The sequence below is a fragment of the Heloderma suspectum genome, chromosome 1 (assembly GCF_057233095.1).
Source record: "Heloderma suspectum isolate Gila_16-S chromosome 1, 16-S_ref, whole genome shotgun sequence".
In the NCBI taxonomy this organism is placed as follows: Eukaryota; Metazoa; Chordata; class Lepidosauria; order Squamata; family Helodermatidae; genus Heloderma; species Heloderma suspectum.
In genome coordinates this window covers 79,465,051-79,489,222 of record NC_139458.1, presented here as the reverse complement: position 1 = coordinate 79,489,222, position 24,172 = coordinate 79,465,051, and the positions used below count along the sequence as shown (strand labels likewise).

The 24,172-nt window shown below is 40.7% G+C and overlaps 1 protein-coding gene across 22 annotated transcripts in view; it reads left to right on the top strand.

Moving 5' to 3' along the window:
* Window positions 1-24,172, top strand: part of GPHN (gephyrin) — a 483,693-nt gene that overhangs the window by 223,520 nt on the left and 236,001 nt on the right. For 6 of the 22 annotated variants that reach the window (XM_084848936.1, XM_084848902.1, XM_084848927.1 and 3 more), the window contains exon 5: window positions 15,960-15,998. The exons of 11 other annotated variants lie outside the window; for them this stretch is intronic. In XM_084848936.1, the coding sequence (XP_084705062.1) occupies window positions 15,960-15,998 (39 nt within the window). Of the gene's footprint in view, window positions 1-15,959; window positions 15,999-19,673; window positions 19,741-24,172 lie in introns of all 22 variants that reach the window. 5 more of the 22 variants (XM_084849007.1, XM_084848989.1, XM_084848999.1 and 2 more) reach the window with 1 other exon arrangement.

The following is a 24,172-nucleotide window of genomic DNA, read 5'->3' as shown; positions in this document are numbered from 1 at the left end:
ATTCATCATGTCCAAGGCAAATATTTCCATCTTTCCTCCCAAATCCTGTCTCCATCCTCTTCTCATACACTTTCCTTATTCATTTACATCAACCCAGTTAAACAGGTACAAAGACTTGGCCTTATTGACTCCTCTCCTTTGTTCCCCATATTTAGTCCATCTCCATGTCATGTCACTTGTCCCTATACAGCACTGCAAAAATATAGTGCTTCCTCTCTGTTCCCTTGGCAAAACTTCTGGTCTAACACTTATCTAGTAGTCTCCCATTGTCTTACCTTGGTCCCCACATGTCTATCCAGCGCTCTGTTGCCAAAATAATTCACTTCTTTTATAGCTCTGATTACATAATTCCACTCCTTAAATCCCTGCAACAGAGTCTTGTCCACTCCTGAATCCAGCACAAGCTCCTTGCCATTACCTTCAAAATCCTCCATGACCTTGTCTCTCCACCCTGATATCCCAAGACATCCTGATATTCCTGAGTTCTTCACTCCTCCAGTTCCACCACCCTCACATTGGCTCCTGCGCTTTCAAACAATTATGTCCTTTCTCTCTTGCTGCCCGATATGCTTGGAACTATCTTCCAGAAGTCCTGTGTGATGCCACCTCTCTTACTTCATTCAAATCCTTCCTCAATACCCACCTTTTCCATGAGGCTTTTGGGTAACACCCCTTAGTTCCCATGCCATACTACGAACTAAGCATGTAACCAAGCTTAAGCATGTGTATCTGAAACAATTGCACATTCTAGCTCTGTTTTACCTCCACTTCCTCAGTTTCACCTGTATCAAATTTTAGATTGCAAGCTTCTTTGGACAGGGACTGCTCCCTTGTACTTTGTAAAGCATTATGCACACTGATGGCACTATCTAAATAAATAATAATCTCAGTTACTTAGCGAGGATACCTGTATAATAAACACATTTTCAAATACATGTTCATTATGTGCATACATCACAATTTAAATTTATATATAAAACATTTTATAAGTACATCTTTAAAATGTAATTTGTGAAGTGAGTCTTGCACATAGCTAATTAAGTAGGATTGCTAAGGAGAAAAGTAGTTTTCTGTTTTAGCTTCAGAAATTAATGGCATGCCACCTCTTCGTCCTTAATATGCCTTGCTTTATTTACCCCTTTAAATAAGTTTTTTTTAAAAAAAAGAGTCTGGCAGCTTATTTATTTCTTTATTTACTTATTTTGTGTTGTACAGTAATCTTTTCCTACTGAAACAAAGAAACTAAACTAACAATGGGAAAAAAGTATTTGAGAAGTGCTTTGTTCAGCTCATCTGTGGTCCTGTTATGCATGCCATACCACCTTTCTATAGGAAACAGACCAGAACCATCCAAGATCTCCTTAGAAGAGGAGAATCCCTTTCGTCCTAATATCTATGGAAATCAAAGGGAGTCAGCAAAGACAGACCCCCTGTTCATCACCCAGAAAGGTACTCGACTTAGAGAGGCTGCAGATTCAAGGGACATGGTGCACCCTGATTGGTCCCACCCCTCAGCTTTAGACCCTCAAAAATCACACCAAGAGCAGACACTGTGGTGCTTCTGAGCAGAGATCTAGTCCAGAAGACTCAGTGTCTATCTGAGCATAAGGGCCTCCCTATCCTGCTCTCTTACTTGGGAGGAGAAAGCCAGAATCTACACATGCTCAAGATCAGGGCCCTGATGCTGTTCCAGGTAGTGCTGGAGCAGTAGGAATGACTACAAAGCTTCTTACTTGGTACCTAAACACCTCATCCCACTCAGCTCCCAGTTTAGGTAATTCCATAGTTGGACAGCTCCCCTGCTGTTCTGGAAATCATTCTGTCTGACCTTCTGGAAAACTCTATGGCCTGGCTGGTAAGGTAAGAATCTGTCAGGGTGGACACTGAGCCCATAGAATCCCAGAGTAGTTCTGATTCTGAGGAAGAGCAGTCTCTCCTGGGAGAGGAGCGCGCTCCTCTTTCCCAGGGCCCACAGCTGATGGAGATTCCTCCCACCAGCATTCCTAGATTAGAAAGCAGTCCAGGGAGTGACCGAGCACAGATAGCAGACTTGGTGGATGCGCGACGCAGACGCAGAGAGCGGCGCCAGATGGAGGGCGCGGAAAGGAGGCGTAGTGCCCAGTTGGCGCGCAAACAAAGGCTGTGCCCAGAGGATCCAAGGGAAAAGGGGAGGGACTCTCCCTAGTCCTTAAGTTCAGGGGTCTGCCAGTAATTCCCTTTCAAACGGGGACCAACTATTCCAACTTAGGGCATAGGTACTGTGCTGCTCAGATCTAGTTGCAATCAGTATAGTTGTTAAGTTGTAAAAGAAGAATAAAGCTTTGAAAGGAATTCCTTTGTCTGTGTCTGGACTTGGCTACTGGTTTAGACTGAGAGAGACCTCCAAGGAGCCCTTGACAGAATCTGAGCCACACAGCAGTTAATGACAGAAATGGGACAGGACCCCTTGACCTATAAGTTAAGTTGTATTCCATCTTGCCACATGGAATATAAGTTCTCTCTCACTAACCAATGTAATTTTGTAATGAGACTTCCTTATAACATGAGTTATGTATGTGTAATGCAGAACATTGCTTTAATCATTTTTTTCTTTAAATTATTTGTTTTATCGATTTGGTATTTCATATGTGATGTTTGGGTTATTCTTACCTCAATGTAATTTGTTATATTTGCCCTTTTGAAAATCTTACCATATCTCACTCTAAAAAATAAATACTTTATGACAATTTGCTACTGCTAGCTGCTATTATATTATTGATGCAATCCAACTGTTTGCCACTGCTGCTCAGAACTCTGCCAAGCAGCCTGGAATCCTTGCTACATAATATTTATAGTTACTGTTATTGCACTGCCTATCATAAACTCTTATTGCTGACTAATGTTACCATATATATCATCACTATTCTATTGTTAGTTCCTCTATTAGACCTTCTTCTTTTTTTTTTTAACCCTGCACAAAATCTACAGTAGCCATGCAACTTTGAGGGAAATACTTTTGGCCTAACAGGACACAATTCTCCTTTGCCAGCCTTTCCTTTTAAGAATTTCTTAAGTTCTGAACTGTTGTTGTTCAGTCGTTAAGTCGTGTCCGACTCTTCGTGACCCCATGGACCATAGCGCGCCAGGCCTTCCTGTCCTCCGCTCTCTCCTGGAGCGTGCTCAAGTTCATATTCATTGCATCGGTGATGCTATCTAGCCATCTCATCCTCTGCTGTCCCCTTCTCCTTTTGCCTTCAGTCTTTCCCAGCATCAGGGTCTTTTCCAGGGAGTTTTTTCTTCGCAGTAGGTGGCCAATATATTTGAGCTTCAGCTTCAATATCTGTCCTTCCAATGAGCACTGAGGGTTGATTTCCTTTAGGATGGACTGATTTGACCTCCTTGCAGTCCAGGGGACTTGTAAGGGTCTTCTCCAGCACCACAGTTCGAAGGCATCAATTCTTCGGCGCTCAGCCTTCCTTATAGTCCAGCTCTCGCAGCCATACGTTGCTACTGGGAAAACCATAGCTTTGATTATACGAACCTTTGTCAGCAAGATGTCTCTGCTTCTTACTATGCTGTCTAGGTTTGCCATAGCTTTCCTCCCAAGGAGCAAGCGTCTTTTAATTTCATGGCTGCAGTCACTGTCTGCGGTGATCTTGGAGCCCAAGAAAATAAAATCTGTCGCTGCTTCCATTTCTTCCCCTTCTATATGCCAGGAAGTGATGGGGCCAGATGCCATGATCTTAGTTTTTTTAATGTTGAGTTTCAAACCAGCTTTTGCACTCTCCTCTTTCACCCTCAACAAGAGGCTCTTTAGATCTTCTTCGCATTCTGCCATTAGGGTGGTATCGTCTGCGTATCTGAGGTTGTTGATAATTCTCCCGGCAATCTTAATTCTGACCTGTGATTCATCCAACCCAGTGTTTCTCATGATGTACTCTGCATATAAATTAAATAAGCAGGGTGACAATATACAGCCTTGTCATACTCCTTTCCCAATTTTGAACCAATCAGTTGTTCCATTCCGGTTCTTACTGTTGCTTCTTGACCCTCGTACAGGTTTCTCAGGAGACAGGTAAGGTGGTCTGGTACTCCCATCTCTTTAAGAATTTGCCACAGTTTGTTGTGATCCACACAATCAAAGGCTTTAGCGTAGTCAACGAAGCAGAAATAGACGTTTTTATATAGAAGTTTTGAATACTTCTCAACTTAACTGAAGGATTTTTTTTTCTCTGAACTGCCAAATCCCATTTAGTGTCTCATGTTCTGCTTCATGGTAATACTCAGTAAAGTGGTGTGGGTCTTTGCTATGTGACTTGTGTTGAATTTCTATATTTTATCTTAGTACTATGTGAAACAATAAATTTACTTACACACACACACACACACACACACACACACGTAGCAGGCAGGAAGCACAGACTCAGCATCTGGACCAGCAGAGGAGCAGTTGAGAACTGTTTACATCTAATCCCCTAATCCTTATTAGCTGCTGCATTGGGAGATAGTGGAAAATTTCCAGCAGGAGAGACTGTCCTCTGTTGGACAGTTTCATCTGGCTTTGTGCCAAATTTTTGCAGCTGGAGGAAGCAGGCAGCAAGCACAGACCAATCAAACCACCAGAGGTAGCCCTGTTGTTGAAGGCACACCTTTAAGAAGATTTGATGGGATAAGCTAGTGAGTGATGGGTTCCTGAGTGAGACTCAAAGGAGTTTTTGTAGAAGTGTTGCTCAGCTGAGTGAGAGCCAGGGAACAGAAATTGGGACATTCCTGTTAATTGCTTTTTATGTGTGATAGTAAAGTCTAGTACCTAATAGGTCAGTAATTATTATAGCCTGCCTTCATGTGATTTCTAACTAAGCACTTAATAATTTATTGGCAGGGTTATTCATTTGAGCTGACTGCACTTTATTTGATCACACTTTAATGTGATTGATGGTTGATTGCACTGTGCTTTAATTTGATTATCTTAACCTGAGTGTCTCACACTTTAACTTCTGCACTTCAACCCAGTTGTATTTTATTCTGACCTGTAATTTAAGTCAATAAGAATAACTAGGGAGGGTGTGTGGGTGCCCCTATTACAGTAGCCACAGGCAGAGGGAGGTACATTGTGGGGAGTTGGATTAGCCAGTTGAGGGGAAGAGCAGTAAGATATCTAAGAGGAGTCCCCTCTTCTGGTCTCCCCTCTTTCCAAACAGGTTGCTCTGTTAACCTCCCCTTTAACTTGGGGTATGGTAAATAACAGGCCAGTCTGCAGTAGAAAAGCTGTCATCCACAGTTTAATTGAAGGGGCTGACATGGTGTTGTATCACTGAGACCTGGGTGGGTGAGCTGGGAGAGTAGAACTATCCCAGTTTTGTCTACCCTGGGTACATAGTGCAGCACTAACATAAGCTAGAGGGGAAGGGAGAGTGGTTTACTGTCATTTATATAGGCTCTTTCTCCCTCACCAGCTGACCAGTCTGCTCTGGTTCAGGGATTGAGTGTATTCTTGAACTTTCTCCATCTTGGCTATTAACAACTAACTGGGATGATTGACTGGGTCTGTTCAAGGGGTAGTTAATGCCTCTTTTTGAGAGGTGGTTGTGTGGCAACTCCTTAAGAAACCTTCTTTCAACCTAGAAGGTTTTAATAACTATTGCCCAGTTGCTAATATCTCCTTTCAGGCAAGATCCGAAAGAGGGGTGGTAGCAGCTCAACTCCAGACACTTTTAGAAGAAGTGCATTATCTAGACCCATTTCATTCTGGCTTCAGACCTGGGTTTGGCATGGAAATAGCCTTGATTGCCCTGATGAATGACCTCTGCTGGCAGAGAGATAGGGAAGTGTGACCTTGTTCATTCTCCTTGATCTCTCTTTGGATACCACTGACCATGCTGTCTTGCTGGGCTCTGCAGGCTACAGGGCATGTTGATAGGGTGGTTCCACTCCTACCTGAAAAGTTAGTATCAGAAAATGGTATTGGCATGTTTCTACTTGAACCTATGTCAGTTCTGCTGGGGGGAGGGGAATGTTTCCCACAAGGATCCATCTTATCTCCCATGCTTTTTAACATCTATATGAAGCCACTGGGTATGGTCATCAGGGGATTTAGAGTGAGGTATCAGCCTCACACAGCTCTATTTCTCCATATCATCTGAGCCAGATGAGGCTGTGCAGGTGCTGAACTGGTATCTGGATTCAATAATGGGCTGGATGAAGGAGAATAAACTAAGGATGAATCCCAACACTATGCAGGCCCTGTAGGTAGGTATTTCTTATGTCTGGGAATTGGCTGTAAAGCCTCTTCCAGATGGGGTTGCATTCCCCTTAACAGAGTAAGTGCATAGCTTGAGGCTACTCGTTAATCAAATCTTGTCACTTGAGACCTAGGTGACCTCAGCGGCTAGGAGTGGTTTTTACCACCTCCATCTAGTTTGGTAGCTATAACTGTTCCCAGATATGGATAGTCCGGCTGGAGTGGTTCATGCTCCAGTACTCTCCCAATTGGATTACTGGAATCTGTTGTATATGGCACTGCCCTTGAAGCTTCAACTAGTGCAGAATGTGGTGGCCAAAATTGTAACTCATACAACCACATGGAATCATATTACATTGATTCTAAAAGAGCTGCGCTGGCTGCCTATTTACTTCCAAGCGCGATACTTACCTTTAATTTATTATTTATTTACTTATTAAATGTGTTTCTTGCCTTTCCACCAAAAATGGCAAAGCAGCTAACAATACTAACACAGAGATTAAAAATAGAATCTCAATGAAAACATAATATAAAAACAAATCAATTAAACATAATTAAAAATACAACATTAAAAGAAAAACAGCACCCAACCAGTTAAAAAACCTTCTACGGCAAACTAGCTTATATGCCAAGGGCATATATGTAAAAACGTCTTTGCCTGCTGGTGGAATGACAACAAAGAGGGAGTTAACCCATTCTCTGTCAGCAGGGAGTTCCAGAGCCTGGGAGTGGCCCTCTCTCACATCCCCACCAAGAGTGCCTCCAGTGGTGGAGGGGCCAAGAGAAGGGTCTCTCCCAAAGAACTTAAACCCTGAGCAGTCTTGTATAGAGATTGTAGTCTTTCAGATAGCCTGGGCCTACATTATATAGGGCTTTAGAGTTCATAATCAGAAATAGACTGATACCCAGTGAAGCTGTTGTAACAAGGGAGCCATGTGCTCCCTGTGAGTGGCCCCAGTCAGCAGTCTGGGTACAGCCTTCTGGACTAGCTGAAGTTTCTGAACACTTAAAAATATATTTTGTATTGTCTTTTAAAAATAAAATCAACTAACAACATATCATGGGAATGCAATGCGATCAGCCACTCATTGTTATGATATATAAGTATATTGTAGCAATGCTTAATCTATTGCTTGCTTACACTTTTCACAGGTGTGTTAAAGTAGTCCAAACAGGATGTAAGGTTTGTCTCACCATGGCCAAATCCGACGTCTTCAGGAATGGGCACAGTTGGTACACTAGCCTCAATTGTGCAAATGCACTCCTGGCCACTGTGTAACCTGGGCATCCAGGTTTAGGGCTGAACCCAAACTGCAAACCTGAGTCTTCGAGGGGAGTGTAACCACATCCAACACTGGTTGAGACCCTATTCCCTGATTTGCCTTCTGACTGACCAGGAGCACCTCTGTCTTGTCTGGATTAAACTTCAATTTGTTCTCCCTCATCCAGTCCATTACTGACATCAGACACCAATTTAGAATTAGAACACCTTCCTTGGATTTAGATGGAAAGGAGAGATAGGGTTGGGTGTCATCAGCATACTGGTGGTACAAAACCCCAAAGCTCCAGACAACCTCTCCCAGTGGTTTCATGTATATGTTAAATAGTATGGGGAACAGGATGGAACCCTGAGAACACTATAGGCCAACAGCCATAGTGTTGAACAGGAATCCTCCAGCACCACCTTCTGAAATTTCCTCTACAAAAAGGACCAGACACACCATAAACAGTGCCTCCAAGTACCATTCCAAACAGGAACATCAGAAAGATACTTTGGTTGATCGAAAGGCATAAAGAAGTCTAGCAGAAACAACAGGGACACACTCCACCTGTCCAGGTCATAGTGTAGATTGTTCCCTGAAGCAACCAACCCATTCTCTGTTCCATAACCAAGCCTCAAGTCAAATTGAAATGAGTCTAAATCCAGTCAATCCTGAAGCCAGATTGAAATGTATCTAGATAATCCACCTCATCCAGAAAGTCCTGGAGATATGAGACACCACCAAACACTCCAACACCTCGACCAAAAATGGCATATTGGAGACCAACCAGAAATTATCCAGCAAAGTGGGGTTCAGGGAATTTTTTAAAAAATCATGCCACTGCCTTTTTTAGTCATAATAGAATCACACCTCTGTTGTAATGAAGCATTTATCACTCCCCTTAGCCACATGGGCAGGTCCCCTCCAGACACTTTTATAGGCCAGGAAAGGCAAAGGTCAAGCATGCATGATAGGTCTCATCTCTCCAAGGATCCTGTCCATACCCTCAGGCTGTACAAATTGAAAATTATCCATTAGAACTTGACAGGTAGCGCCCAAAGTTACATTAGCTGGACCCGTATCAGCTATGGCATCCAAACTCATATGGATATGAGTTATTTTATCTGCAAAGTATTGTGCAAGATTGTCACAATGGGCAATCAAGTAGTATACAATTTACACTAGGAACTGGAACTACGAACTTTCAGCTAGCATGGATAAGATAGAAAATACATCAGTCTTTTTCTTGGTGATAAAACTTTAAAAAGGTTTTATGGAGTTTATTACTAGTCCTCACTAAATCAGTGGGAAGGCTATTCTCACTGATGGTCAAATGCAGTATGGAGCTTTTAACTATGCAAATGGAGTTTTTAGTAGCCATAACATAACCATAACATAAACTTTGCAAGATTGTGCTGTGACCATCCTTCCTTAGTGTTCTTTACAAATAAGTTGTTATCATGTTCATCAGTAGAATTTACTCTCTTTCTCTCTGTCTTGCTATGGTTGGATCAGGCTCAGCATTAGGCTAAACTAAGGGGCAGTCCAAAAACGTTAATAAACAGGCAATGATCAAAGGCACAGTTTTACCATGCAAGAGGGAGAGTTCCAGAAGGGAGGTCTGAAGAGCAGTCAAGGTCAAAACACAGATAAACAGTCAGATACAATACACAGTCCAAGAAACAAGTTAAGCAGGAGTCCAAGGTTGCACAGAGGTTCAATCACATGGCAAGTTTAGAAAACAGGATACAAAGCAGTAGGGGCTGGAAACGGACATTGTTTCCAGCAGTGGCTAGACTGACACTGCAGGCTTTGCCAGAACTTCCTGAGCCCCACCCAGAGCTCAGCTGCAGTTCATTATAGCCCTTGCTGCCAAGGAGTTCCTTCCTCTTGAGGAGTCCTTTGTATTTGATCACTTCTCCTTAAAGGAGCCTTACTGGCCTGCTTCTGGAGATGATGACACTCTTGGGGTCCACGTGGTCATCCAGCCTCTACCTCAGAGGCAGAACTCCCCTCCTGTTAGGACAAAACCATGGTCACCTCCCCTAAGGGCCCAGGCTACCCCAGATCTCCTGCCATGGGTGACTCCTTGGTGTTGGCTATCTCTAGCTCCACCTCAGAGGAGGACTCCTCCAGCAGGGCATAACACTCTCTCACATACACACACACAAAAACATGTATAAAGAAATGAAAAATGAAACAGTGGAGCCAAAAGGCTATGAGGCAACAGGGATAGCAGCAGGTCTGTGACATTTCTGTGCAATGCTGTTGGCCCCAAGAGCATAGCCAAGTCATTTGTACTGTTAGAGGGGCCTGGAGATCCATGATGCTTGCTTAAGTTTGTTATTGGTGCAATTCCCATGATAGTAAGCCTCTGAGCATGTGCAGATGAGTCAAAAGGCCGATAACAGCGTTCTTGGTGTATTCCTTGCTAATGAGGAGAGTCTTTATCTCTGATGTGCCTGAGAAGCAGAGTTTGTTTACCTTAAAGCTGCAGGTGGCTATGCTTGAGAACCTAGTGCTATTAATTTATGCTGAGAATGACTGCTAGGGGCGTGTGCTGCTGAAATGCTGCTTATTGCTAACCTGTAGAGTATAAGACCCATTGTACCCAGTGTCTCGTGGTTCAGAGAAGCTGTCGGATCAAATGCCAAATGTATGCCCATTCATAACAGCAGTCACTGGTGATACTATCTTTCTTTTTTACATTACATTAACACCTATAGTGGGAAAGAACCCCACAACCCCAATTAAGCCTGAATTTTACACCCTCTGGAATTTATATATATTAATTGATTATATAACTTGTTTTCTTTGACAGAGCCATTTTTAATTAATGGGATTATATAACGTTGCATAATATTGTGCCTTTCATTTTCCCTCTGTCAGTTTAATGTGTATGTTTGCAGTAATTTTTCATCATTCAATAACATAATAAAAGAAAATAAGGATAGCTAATTAAGTTGTTAGATATTTTCTATTGAGTTATGAAATGTGACAATGGAGCAAATTAATGTTAATATATTTCAGCTGGCTTAGATGAAATATAGCTAGTTCCTTAAAATGATCTCACAACATTATAGCACACTTATTTTTATGTTATGTCCATACTCAAAACATAGTTTTACCTACATTACTCCTGTATTGCCAACAGCAGGATAATGCTTGAGAATTCTCACATTCCTCCAGGATGCATATATCATGTACTTTTGTTACTGATAGCACATTAGATACTTAACATAATATATGCCTAATATAACATGTCTATGCTTGCTTCTTATTATTAGTGGTATATTAGAAACTGGCATCTGAATCCTAAATTCATTTATTTGGAAATACATTCCAATTACTTTAATGGAATTTTCATGTGTTGTTATATCTGCCTCATTTTACCAAAGCAATTAATACTACTCCCCCCACCCTAGAAAATTTATATAATAGGAATTTCTTATTTTGAATCAGTATCATCTTTCGGTAAATTGACAAATAAAACTTCCAACCAAAGAGAGAGGTTCTGTTAAGCTTTCTTGGTGTGGAACAGTACCTTCACCTGCCCAAATAAATTCATCGTGTACATGCTTGCTATCATGATAGCAGTGCTTTTTCTTTTTGTTGATTCCTTGAAGTTAATGAACACTATTCTGCAAAACTTTATTGCCCTCTTTCCACTGTAAGAAGGCAGATTATATTATCATACCAGTGCAATATCCTATATAAAACTAATTCCTACTTGTTGTATAAGGTATCATCTCATCTTTGTATTATTAATATTCAAGTAATGTTTCATCTTGCCATTATACGTGTTGTATGCCATATTCTGACATGCTGAAACAAGTGTGGATAAGAGCCCCTTACACATACCTGCCATCACTGATTGAGGGAGCAATCCTATGGCCGCTAGACAGTGGCTAGATGGCCATTGGATATTTGGTTTTCCGGGAACTGACCTCGGAGCCCACACTCCAAGGTCGGTTCCTGGAGAACCAACCTCCCCTCAATTTCGCCCTGCCTCCAAGGCAGCGCGGAACAGCCTTATCCTCCACGCTTGGAAGAGGAGCATGGAGCGGCCAAAAGGGGGCGTTCTGGGGTGGGGAAGGCGGAAATGCCTGTACAACACATCCAATGTGTCGTACAGCAGTCTCCTCCCCCGCTCAGTGCTCCTGCGACTAGACAGCCACAATCTGCTGTCTAGCTGAAAATACAGGGCAGAGAAGCGTGGAGGGAATGATCCCCTCCATGCTTCTCCTGCCCTGCTTTGGATAGGCAGTTGCCTCTGAGTTCAGAGGCAGCCACCTATCTGAATAGGATTGCACCCTAAAAATTTCTGATTTTGTTTTCAATATTTATTATTTATTTGTTTTAAAAGTTTTTGAACTCCAGACATGTTCTCAAGACCCAGAGAACCATGAAACTTGTTCAGCAAAGAAGTTAAAGAAGCTTTAGATTTGTTTTTCTTGAACCGTATCCTTGTTGTACGGCAAGCTGGTTTTGAAATTGAGGGGAATTTTAAAAGCAGGTTGCGAAATGTCATGTGGATCAGCTGTTTAAAACAAACCATGAAAAATCATCAACTGAAATAGTGCAGGCCCCCCTATATGAGGCAAAGTAACTTACTGGATATCAACAATGTATTTTTAAGCTTGGAATAAACTCAGTCATATGTATAAGTATAGCATTTAGCACAGTGACTTTGATTCATTGCTGGATGAAAGAATGTGTTCTTGGCATGATAATCTGTTGATTCCTCAGATTTCTGTAGTCTCCCAAATAGTTCTCCTGCGGCCTCTCTGTTTTTATACCAGCCTTCTTTCCTTGGCTACAAGGCACAGCAAATTGCCATCTTTTCTTAGGCCAGAATTGTGGGCCCATTAATATCCTCCTAACCTTCATGAGGATATAAGAACCTTGCTGGATCAGGCCAAAAGTCTATCTAGTCCAGCATTTTGTTTCCAAAATGGCCAACCAGATACCTGTGGGGTTCCCAGAAGCAAGATATGAGAACAATAGCATCGTCCCACTTGTGTTTCCCAACAACTAGTATTCAGAGGCATACTGCCTCTGATACTGGAGATAATATAATAGCCATCATAACTAGCCTTTGATAGGCCGTATCCTCCATGAATTTGTCTAATCCTCTTTTAAAGTCATACAAGTTAATGGGCATCACCAAATTGTGCAGTAGCGAATTCCAGAGTTTGATTATGTGCTGTGTGAAGAAGTATTTCCTTTTATCTGTCCTGAATCTCCCATGATTCAGGTTCATTTGATGAGCCGGTATCTAGTATTATTATTCTCCCTTTCCACTTTCTCCACATCATGCATAATTTTATTTACCTCTAGCATGACCCACGTTTTCTAAACTAAATAGCTGCACCTTTCCTCATAGGGGAGTTGTTCCAGCCCCTTGATCAATTTGGCAACTACCCTTTTCTGCATATTCTTCAGTTCTACAATATCCTTTTTGTGGTGCAGTGACCAGAACTGTATGCAGTATTCCAAATTTTGTTGCACCATAGATTTGTGCAAAGGCATTATTTTTTATTCTTTTCCTAATGATCCCAAACATGGAATTTGCCTTTTACAACATAGTCATACGCTGGACCAACATTTTCATTGAGCTATCCACCACAGCCCCAAGAACCCCTTCATGGTAGGATGACCATGTGTCCTCTTTTACAGAGGGCAGCCCTCTTTTTGAAGGGCTGCCAGGGGACTGTCCTCTATTTTGAAGGCATCCTCTTTTTGAAGGGCTGTCCAGTTCTGGTCCAGTATAAAGATAAAGAACCATCAGAAGGAAGAGCTGGGCCTTGAAGTTGCCCATCAACAGCACCTGGATAGCAGACTGAGCAAGACACGCAGGTCACCTGGTCACAGTCTTCCACACTATGGTGAGATGCACTGTGTTCCTAAATTTGCATCTATACATACAAATCAGCAGATGAAAAATTTATGCAAATCACTGTCCTCTTTTGTCTTCTTTTTTGGTAATGCATATTCTCTTTTTGGGCGGACTCACAAGTGGCCACCCTATTCCCTAGTTAGTCACTGGGGAGAGGTAACGAGTGGGGTACCGCAGGGCTCAGTCCTGGGCCCAGTGCTCTTCAACATTTTTATTAATGACTTGGAGGAGGAGGTGCAGGGAATGCTGATCAGATTTGCAGATGACACAAAATTGGGCGGGATAGCTAATACTTTGGAAGACAGAAACAAAATTCAAAGTGATCTGGATAGACTGGAGTGCTGGGCAGAAAACAACAGAATGGCATTTAATAGGGACAAATGCCAAGTTCTGCACCTAGGAAAAAGAAACCAAATGCACAGTTACAAGATGGGGGATACGTGGCTCAACCACACTATGAGCGAGAAGGATCTTGGAATTGTCGTCGATCACAAGCTGAATATGAGCCAACAATGTGATGTGGCTGCAAAAAAGGCAAATGCTATTTTGGGCTGCATTCATAGAAGCATCGCTTCCAAATCCCGGGAAGTCCTAGTTCCCCTCTACTCAGCACTGGTTAGGCCTCATCTGGAGTACTGTGTCCAGTTCTGGGCACCACACTTGAAGAAGGATGCAGACAAGCTGGAGAGGGTTCAAAGGAGGGCAACAAAGATGATCAGGGGACTGGAAACAAAGCCCTATGAAGAGAGACTGAAAGAACTGGGCATGTTTAGCCTTGAGAAGAGAAGACTGAGGGGAGATATGATAGCACTCTTCAAGTACTTGAAAGGTTGTCACAGAGAAGAAGGCCAGGATCTCTTCTTGATCATCCCAGAGTGCAGGACACGGAATAATGGGCTCAAGTTACAGGAAGCCAGATTCCGGCTGAACATCAGGAAAAACTTCCTGAGTGTCAGAGCAATACGGCAATGGAACCAATTACCTGGGGAGGTGGTGGGCTCTCCCACACTGGAGGCCTTTAAGACGAGGCTGGACAGCCATTTGTCAGGGATGCTCTGACTTGGATTCCTGCATTGAGCAGGGGGTTGGACTCGATGGCCTTGTAGGCCCCTTCCAACCCTACTATTCTATGATTCTATGATTCTACTGCCAGCTTAGACCCCATCCATGTTTATGTGAAGTTAGGATTTTTTGCCCTAATGTGCATCTTTTATTAATTTCTGCATGCAATTTTGTAACACAACCTATCAACACTGAAATTCATATTTGCTTTTGTTTTACACTCCATCAGTAATTAAAATGATAAAGTATTCCATGTATATAACTATTGCTATTACATCATATGATGAGCAGGGTATTCAAGTTTCTGATTATTACATTTCCTTATATATTCCTCAGTAGTCTGCCGTTTCACCTGAATGTTTATCCAAGAGGCACACAGCTTTGATAGTCCTTTGTTTAATAAAGTATGGTGCATTTAAGTTCTCTAGCTGGATTTCCTTGCTATACTGTTTTAGAACAGACTATGTGAGATGACACTACCATCACACAAATGTGATAATTTCCTATTGCATATTTGTGTGTGTGGTTTCACACTCCCATCTAATGAATACTTAGACCAAAGTATATTGTTTAAATGCTTTTTGTATCTCTTAATTATATAAAATAAAATGAATTATGCCTTTTTGCTGACATACTATATTACAAAACTATAAAATATACCCAGAGAGAGAGAGAGAGAGAGAGAGAGATCTGTTATACCTCTCAAGCTGTGTCAGCTACCTGATCAACTACATACTACTTTCCTTCTTTCTTGCTTTGTACTGTCTTAACAGACATACCTAATCACAGTGTTTGTCCATCACTTTTCCACAATGAAGAAAAAGTTAATTATTTTACTGATAATTTTATAAAAACATTCACTATTATATATCAGATGTAAAGGTCCTTGTACCCATTTCTGATTTTCATGCATAACTCTATTCGTCTATATGTGTGGCTCTGTGTGGGCAACCACTTATTGAAGGAAGAAAAGTTACCTGTAATTCATTAATTTTCTTAGAAAAGTATTGTCCACATAAAGTCCCACCCACGACTGAACAACACACCCCAATTTATTTATTTTTTTTGCAAGACAGAAGGTGAATTTGAATTTAACAGAAACAGTTGATCCACTTATAAGATCTTCCTATCACTTGGTACTGTCTACAGAGTGCGTATTCCTTTACATCAGTTCATTTTGAAGGTTTTTTTTTTTAACCTATCCTTGTAGCCTATTCTCCTAAGAGATGGTGCCCTCAGCCTATAAGTAGGCTGTATGTGGACAAACTCCTCAAAGAAAATTAATTACAGGTAAGTGATGTTGTTTTGTGAATAGAGGTGGGAGATTGTGATATTAAAATGCTGTGGGGTTTTCAAACCTTTCTCAAATCTCAGAAAACGTTTGCATCTGGGAATGGGCAAAGGTTCTGTCCAGTTCTTGTTGTGCTCTAAGCACATCACCATCCCTAAATTGACCTGCTTTTCCTTGAACCTGGGAGTCAGAAATCCCTTTTTCTCTTCTGTTTTTCTGCTGCAGAAATTCCCAACATTCCCATTTTGTGGGCTCCAGAGAGGGGTAAGCAACATCTTCAATCCCAGCCGATCATTTCTAATCCAGTTCTTTGCTAGTATTTTGTTTTGGTTTGTTTTGAAATCATTTACTAGAAAATTTTTAGATGCGTTCGCATTTTTTTTATTTCCTTGTGGATTCTCATTTTAATTTCATTTACAGGAGGGTCCCCAGGCCTCCCTCAGGCACCAGGGCTCAGCCTCATTTTCATTTGTGTGCTGTACTCTTGTGGATTTCCATGATACGCTATGTTGATCTAATGCTGTTATTAGAAGATGAGCATCCAGATTCTGGGGTTCTTTCACTTATGATATTCTTAGTTACCAAAATAAAAATAACAAATAGTGTCATCTCGCTGCCCTGGCAATCGGTTCAAAAGCTTCTCTTTCCTCCTTGCCAGCAGCTTTATCTGATTATTCAGGGGCATGACCCTCTTCGAACTGTGCATTAAAAAATGATATGGCACTCATTGCTTTCTCTCTGCTTTGTCTACTTACTGGCTGCCTGGCATTGCAACACACTGTTTTGCTGCTTGATTGCCTGGAATGATCCACTGATTGCACAATCTAGGATTACCCAAGGTACTGCCCATGAGTTCTTGCTGCCATCTGTATATGACTGTTAATGGGCAGTTACTTCTTACTGCATTTCTCCCCTCTTGTGACTGGCTATCATTGCTCCCCTGCTCCTGTGTGCATCTGCTGACTTAATGGAATTGCTATCCTGATGCTTTGTGCACCTGCTGATTGATACTGCTCTATCAACTTGTTGCGTGTCTGTCTTTTCCCTCCTGCCTTGTCTGCTTGACCACTAGCTTACATTTACCTTGTGCTGCCCTTGGAATCTGATTGCACACCAGCATTGCAGTTTTTATGCAAACCTGCCCATCTGCCAATTGTTTGCCACTCCTCTTCGTTTCTTTACTGCTTACCCTTCCAAACATACAAGTAAAAAAAAGTGAGGAAGTGAAAAATGCTCTAATCCAACTCCAACATGCCCTTGTTCAAGCTCACTTGCCTGCATCTCTTTTCATCAAAATACTCAGTCTCAGGTCCTAGAAAGATTGAGGGGGTCTGGATCTCATTTATACCTTTTATTTAGTGAGTTACCTCATAGGACTTAAGGTACTTCACAAGATAGGCGAAGTTTGGTAACAAGCACCTGATGTTCACTATTAAAATTGTACTTACTAGAATGCCTTCAGTTTGGCTCCATAACATAGTTAATCTTTGTTCCAGTTTATTGATAGTGAAACAAACTCAGGCAGATTAAAGTTTGGATCTTTTGTTCTGTTGAATTAGATCATGGCCATAAATGAGGAAAGGAATTGCAAAGGAGGCATTTCCAGTTTATTTGCTTCTGAGTTTGGCTTACTGTGTCTTCATTTCTAGTGTGTATTAAGTTATTGCAGTGTTGGTCTTAAAGAGTTAGGGAGACAAATGTAATGAATCATGACTATTTTACTAATTACACAAGACTAAATTATCTGCAATCAAGCAGAAATATGCCATACAAAAACAAATGGATATTGGCCCTGGAGATGTTTCAGGGCATGTTGTGGTATGACAAGGAAAGCTGGTGACATCTCACCATTGATGTAGCTGGTGTAATTCTAGCATACTATAACCTACCCGCCTGCCCCCCCAGTAGAAAAGGAGATTCCATTTAAATTTATAATTTTGGGCAGAATTGGGGAGGGGGGGTGTTTCTGAGCAAACCTTTGAGCTTCACATTCTATCTAAGAAGAGTTCTTGGAGGTTTAGCAAAAAGCTATCAGCTGTTTAAAATCTTCCTAGTGACTCTCAATACAGAACAGGTAGATGCAGGGACGTTACACAAATGTACCTGAATTTGAAATATAATGCTTACAACACTGAGATTACTTATATTCCTCAGAATTTAAGGGCCACTTCTACCTGTGCTCTACTCAATAGGCATAGCCTCTTGGTGCTGGTATTCTCTTTCCGATTGCCTTCTTCATGCAGTAAGCATAATACCTGACTTGACAAACATTCCCACTGTCACACTGTTATGCAACCAAAAGAGCATCATGTCTGTTGAGGCTTGTAGTGATGGCTTCGTATTGAATAAACAGATATTTGAATTTTGTTAGAATCCTTGTTGCATGTAGCACTGGGTTCTGTGTGACAAGGAGATTTTGATTTTCTTTGAATATTGTGCAGCTGCTTAAATTATAAGGAATTCTAGAGGAACCTATGAGTTATTTCATGATCATCCGTAATTCCCAGCCTCAGCTCTCTGCACAATTATAATGTTTTTGCTTTTCTCCTCATATTGATATTTTGAAGGGGCCACAAATTACACAGGTTGGAACAGAGAGGCTCGTGGAAGATTCCTTATTATCCTATTCTATTCCCAGAAATCGTCCCTTTGTTGCAGCATTTATCAATAAGCTAGTTCACAAAAACCACTAAACTCTTAGGGTTTTAAATCGAACCTTTCCTAACAGGCACTGTTAGGTTAGCTGTTTTTAAAAGCCAGCAAATCTATTTGTGATTTAAATCTTGGACTTTCAGATGAGATGTTAACGGGCACACACATTCTAGAGACTTTGTTATATATAATACCAATTCATTTCTTGTGGAAGCTGTGGAATTTTTTTTGTAGTTAAAGTAAAATGGCATTATTTTTGTTTATAACTTCTTTTCCAGCATGGATAGTTTTTTCTTGTTTGATATTCCTAGTATTCAACTCCTAACCAAATTAAGTTATTCTTCCTGTTTGAAAGCTACTTCATTTTGTCCTCTTATCTGTATATGGCATTTTTAAAAACCTGTTGCCTCAAATTGCTATCCATCCAGAAAAAAAAGTCTCTTTCAATAACCCTTTCAGGGAAATTTCTCTATTATATGAACCACATGTTTAATATATTCTAAGTTGGTACTTTTCTGATTTAATTTCTTGCAATCACAACTAAAATAAAAGTATTGAGTTATCTCCAACATTTTGGTCTCACAGTTCCAGCAGAATGATCAGTTCTAATTTCTTAAGTGCATTATTTTCTTCCTTCCCGTTAAGAGTCACTCACATTATTTATTTGATATCTTGATCAGTTTTGGACTTTATGCCAATTTAGGTTCAGACTTGTAAAGGTTCAGACACCCTGAAACACAGAAAAAAAAAATCCTAATGGACATTTTCAGCTGTCCTTGTCCCTCATTATTCAGTTCTGTTTTCTTCACAAGAATCTCTTTGTCCTCTTTGTAGTGTAATCACCAAATATTCTGAACTCTTTAGAACTACTTGTAATTTATTTATTTCTCTTTAAACCTGGAAAATTAATTTACACATTTGAAACTGAGTTTCCAGTTCTTACGTGGAAAAAGTTCATGTATTCTTACTGGTATATCCATTGACGTAATTAATTTAAAAAAATTGCATTCTTAATTCTGTTGATACTGGATGTCTGTAATGCCCCCCCCCCCCAAGTATACATTTCTCCAAAAAAGGGCATGACTCGGGGCAGTTATAATCTTCCTTTGAGTCCTGGAGTGCAGTGGACTAGCTGTATATTTTGAAGTAATAGGACCATTGAAGGTGTGTAAATTTTTTAGTAAGTTAGATAAAAAGTTTAACATCAAATGTAGTCAGAGACTAAAGATTCTATCAGAATTAAAACACTTTTGGCTTCATAAAGATTGTTCTTTCCCTTCTAACCAGGTACGTCTAATTTTGCCAAGCCTTGACTTCCGGTCTCCCTAGCAATCTGCTGCCTGCAAATCTCATGGTATCAATAGCATGTTAATTCCTGTGGTCTTTACTCTGGGTATTTTGAATTATTTGTGTAGTGCATATTTTAGCCAATATCTGATGCTTTCAGAGTTTTAAGCAAAGCATGCTTGAAGCTGCTGTTCTTGACAGTTTGATATCTGTATTGCCTCCAGTCAGGCTTCTCTCATGATAGTTATGGTACCAGCATTGTTTTGCCTCCAGACCCTCACAGTTTTTGTTGCTCTCATTTCTAGTATTTTCCCAGTAAATAGTAAATTGCAGAAAACTTCTGCAAAGCTTTTATATTTCATGTTTAAGACTTTGTATAATCATTACAACTTCCTTTTGTCTACTAAAATATGGGAAATAATGAGGAAACAATACCATTTAAAGCTGAACTTCAAGCAGAGTGTGAGCTATCATGTAATTATTTAATATTGAGAGCTGGTATTAATGTTGAAGACTACTTACCATACCAACATATAGAGCAAATATGATATCCCCTTCTTCCCTGCAAAATTTTACCCCAAGTGTTGGCCTATCCAACTCCTGTTTTTCTTCAGAGCAACTCCCCCATTACAATAAGCTTCAAAAAGTGAATTTGGCTAAAAATGTCATGATTTATCCCTTAAGCATTGTAGCAGATTCTGCAGACTCATCAGATCTTTAGATCGCATAAAATCTTCAATTTGGGGCACCAATCAACCAGAACCAGATTTCACATTTCTTCAACAATCACCAAATTGTGTCAAAAGATAGCCAGAAGAAGGCATGTTAAGATGAGATACAAGTATCTACCAACACTGAGCTACTCATAAATATTCTCCTCTCCCACATGCCACAATAAATGATGCAGAGAAGACCTATAGCCCCAGTTGGAGAATGGAGGCAACTCCATTGAGAAACACTTGACTTGCATCATGGATTCTGCCACTTTAAATATGACAGAAATCTCAGCTAGGAGCTGTACTGACAGTAAAGGTCTCAGGGCCATTTCAGCATTACATTTAAGTCTTTCACAACCTATATAGAAAAGACACTTTGATATTGCAGATCCCAGCGCAAAAAAACTGAATGTGTGATGTCATATCATGCTGTGAATTTTTCTAGCCCAGTTAATAGTCACCAGTGATGTAGAGCAGATGAAGTGAAACTGATGGTGTCATGTCACATGATTTGTTTTACTAGCTGTTATGTAGGAATGAGGAAGAAGAGAGACAGGGTTGCTGTTTTCATCAGCAGCCATATATCTGCCATAATGTCTACTTTCAGTGTTAGTTACTTATAAAAGGAGAAAGCATAACTTCGATATCAGAGTGCAAATCAGGATTGTGTTGGTTTGTAGGCTGGCAGAAGCATATATTCTTGGGCCAACATTGTCTGCATTTGGATGATTAAGCCAAAATATGCATGAGCCTTTTGCACATGCACGCAGCCCCTCTCTCCTCCCTTTGTGGTGCATCAGAATGAAATGCAGAAGTTTCCAAGTAACTGTAGTTTCCTGTTTCATCTGAAATGGGAAACTTCAGATCTTAAACCACAGTTTGAAGTTGGTTTAAAATCCTGGCATGCATGTGCATGCAAAAGGCTTGTTCATATCTTGGCTTATTAGACTAAACCTAGCTATTGAATGTTTTGATCAGTGTAAGCATGTCAGAAACTATCACAGAAAGAACTGACCTTTCTTTTAGAAAGAACAGACCTATTAAGTTTATGTGAGGTACGGTACCACCTATATAGCAACTTAAACTGTATTTCTTTCAAATTCAAGGAGAACTTAAAAGAGTTAATAGATTGAAAAATATACAATTGTTTCTCTGTAATTTTCCTACCCAGATTTTCCTATCTTTTTCTAGAAATTACATCCCTTGAAATTTGCTCTGTAGTGATGTTATATGCCTTTTAATCAAAACTACAATCAATAACTGAAATGAATTAAAGAAATTTATTGAAATTTGTGCTGTGTTGAAAATTTCTCCCACATTTTTTACCATTCATATTCAATTTGATAGAAAATAAATTCCTTTTGAAAAGAAATTCAAAGGAGAAGAAAATTTCTGAGAAATTCTCATGGGTTGGGTTTGGGATTCTTGTGCTTATCTTACTTATGAGGTAGTCGAGAAGTGTGTGCAAATCCTGTCTTTTATTGTACAATCATCTCTCTGGCAGCCTGTAGGTTCCTCAGCTTCCCAGACTTCAATTAAAACTCGGGGAAGACATCATGAAGTAATTCCTCCCACAGAGCTTTTTCAGATCAGGAAGCATGGGCAGCCTAGGAGGCTGCAGAGCAAGGCAGAGATGTCTAATAGAAAGACAAAACACACACAGCACTCTTGGCCACTTCATAGTGATTAAGCTCAAAAACACCATCAAAAGTAAATCAAAATAAGCTATAAAGTGGCCTGGAGAATGAGGTACAAAAATAGAACCCTCTTCATTGAGGGAAGAACACTTTCAGGAAATTGGAGGGCAGATTTTGGCACAGCACAAGCTCCACTTCTTCCTTGGAGCTGGACACAACACTGCCCCTCCTCACATCTGCATTATGGAGGATGCAAAATGTGGGCTAGGCTGCCAACACAGTTGCCACTGTTGCCACTTGCAGTGGCAGCACAAAAACCAAAAATCCTTAGAAAAAAGAAAGAAGTGGTGCTTCAGTGGTGAGCCCTACCTGTGAGAAACTGTTGGAGGATTTCTCCTCCACCTGGAGAAATTTCATGAAATTGTCCCATCCATCGCCCCCCCCCCCCCCCTACACACATACACACACCATTTGTCTTCCCACAAATAGGGTGGAGAATTTTGAGAGGCCATTTGCACACAGCTCTAATTGAAATAGGTTGTTGAAGGATGTTTCATCTAGGCAAAATCTGAAGTTGTTTCACCATCACACACTCTACAACTTTAACAGAACAGGAACTTTGAAAACCAGCCTATTGCTGGTGGGATCATTCGTGTTCAGCGTTGATTTTTTTTTTTTTAATAGATCAGGTTACTGTCTTTTGCTAATAATGTATTGGTGATCCCAACCTGTAGGTACCTTAGTTCCTCCTGGCTGGCTTTAATTAGCCGAAATGATCAAGGTTCCAGCCCAAATGATCAAGGTTCTTTACAACTCAAAGAAATCTGTCCACATCCTCAGAGGTTACAGATTTAATAGAAACAACAAATAACTTTGTGGCACCTTCAAGACTAACAAATGTAGTATGGCACAAGCATTCATTTCCTTAGATGCATGAAATCCTCAACTGGTATGTATATATACACATATGGGTTTTGACCATCTTTTTGTATGTATAAAAATCAATTTTGTATAGCAGGTAACATTCCATCTAGTTGCATTCAGTAGTGCTAAATTGTGGCGGATCTTATAAAATAATGTTTCCCAAATATGCTCCCCCTCCCCCACGGGCAACCCATCCCGTGAAGCAGGATATTAAATGTACTCTCAACAACTTCTTCTGTTAGCTAATCAGAACTTATGCATTTACATAGACCACATTCAGCTGAGAAGTGCACCCAAAGATTTCCCACCATCAAGTTCAGAGCTCTGCCTTTCAGTCATTTTCTTGTGTGTGTGCGTGTGCACGCTTGAGAGAGAGAGTCCCCACCCCCTTCCAAATGCTTTCCACTTTAAGGACATAAGAAGAACCATGCTGGATCAGACCAAGGGTCCATCTAGTCCAGCATTCTGTTCACACAGTGGCCAACCAGCTTTCCACCAGGAACCCACAAGCGGGGCATGAGTGCAACAGCACCCTCCCACTTGCCTTTTCTTTTTGTCATATTCTTGATTTGCTTTTGTTACATTTCTGTTTACACTTTTCTTATACTGCAAAAAGCATGGTTGCTTTTTTTTGAGGTGGTTGTACAGCTGCTATGGGATAAGAGCTATATTTTTATCCCATAGCAGGAATGGGCCTGGTTGTGTCCAAGTGGGTATGTTGGGGAGAGAATGGAATGGGGGAGTTTAGCTGGTTTGGCAGCACTACATCTTCCACTTTGGTTGCACCATCGACTTGTGATGGCCTGCCCTGATTGACTTCATGCTGTAGCATGAGCCAATGGGGAACTTGAGAACAGATATGAAGGTGAAATGAATCACTCAGGTCTATATCTAGAATATTTGAGGAGTGAGCCAGCCCATATCACACTTGGAAACATATTGTTCCACCAACTTGCCACTTTTATTCATGGCTGTACATAAAAAGTTGTTATTGGTATTAGTTGGCCTCCAGTGAATGGCCAGGAAGCATTTTTTTTCTGGAGATCATTATTAGCCTACATTGGAGACCTGCAGATGTGTGTTCTATCATTTATTTAGGTTTGCCTTTGGTGTGTTAACTTGTTCTACATTGCAGTTTTAGATTCTGTTTGGATGTTTATTATGCTTTATGAGATTTTATATTGTTCTTTTTATTTATTTGTTAGCTGCTTTGAAAGGTGGG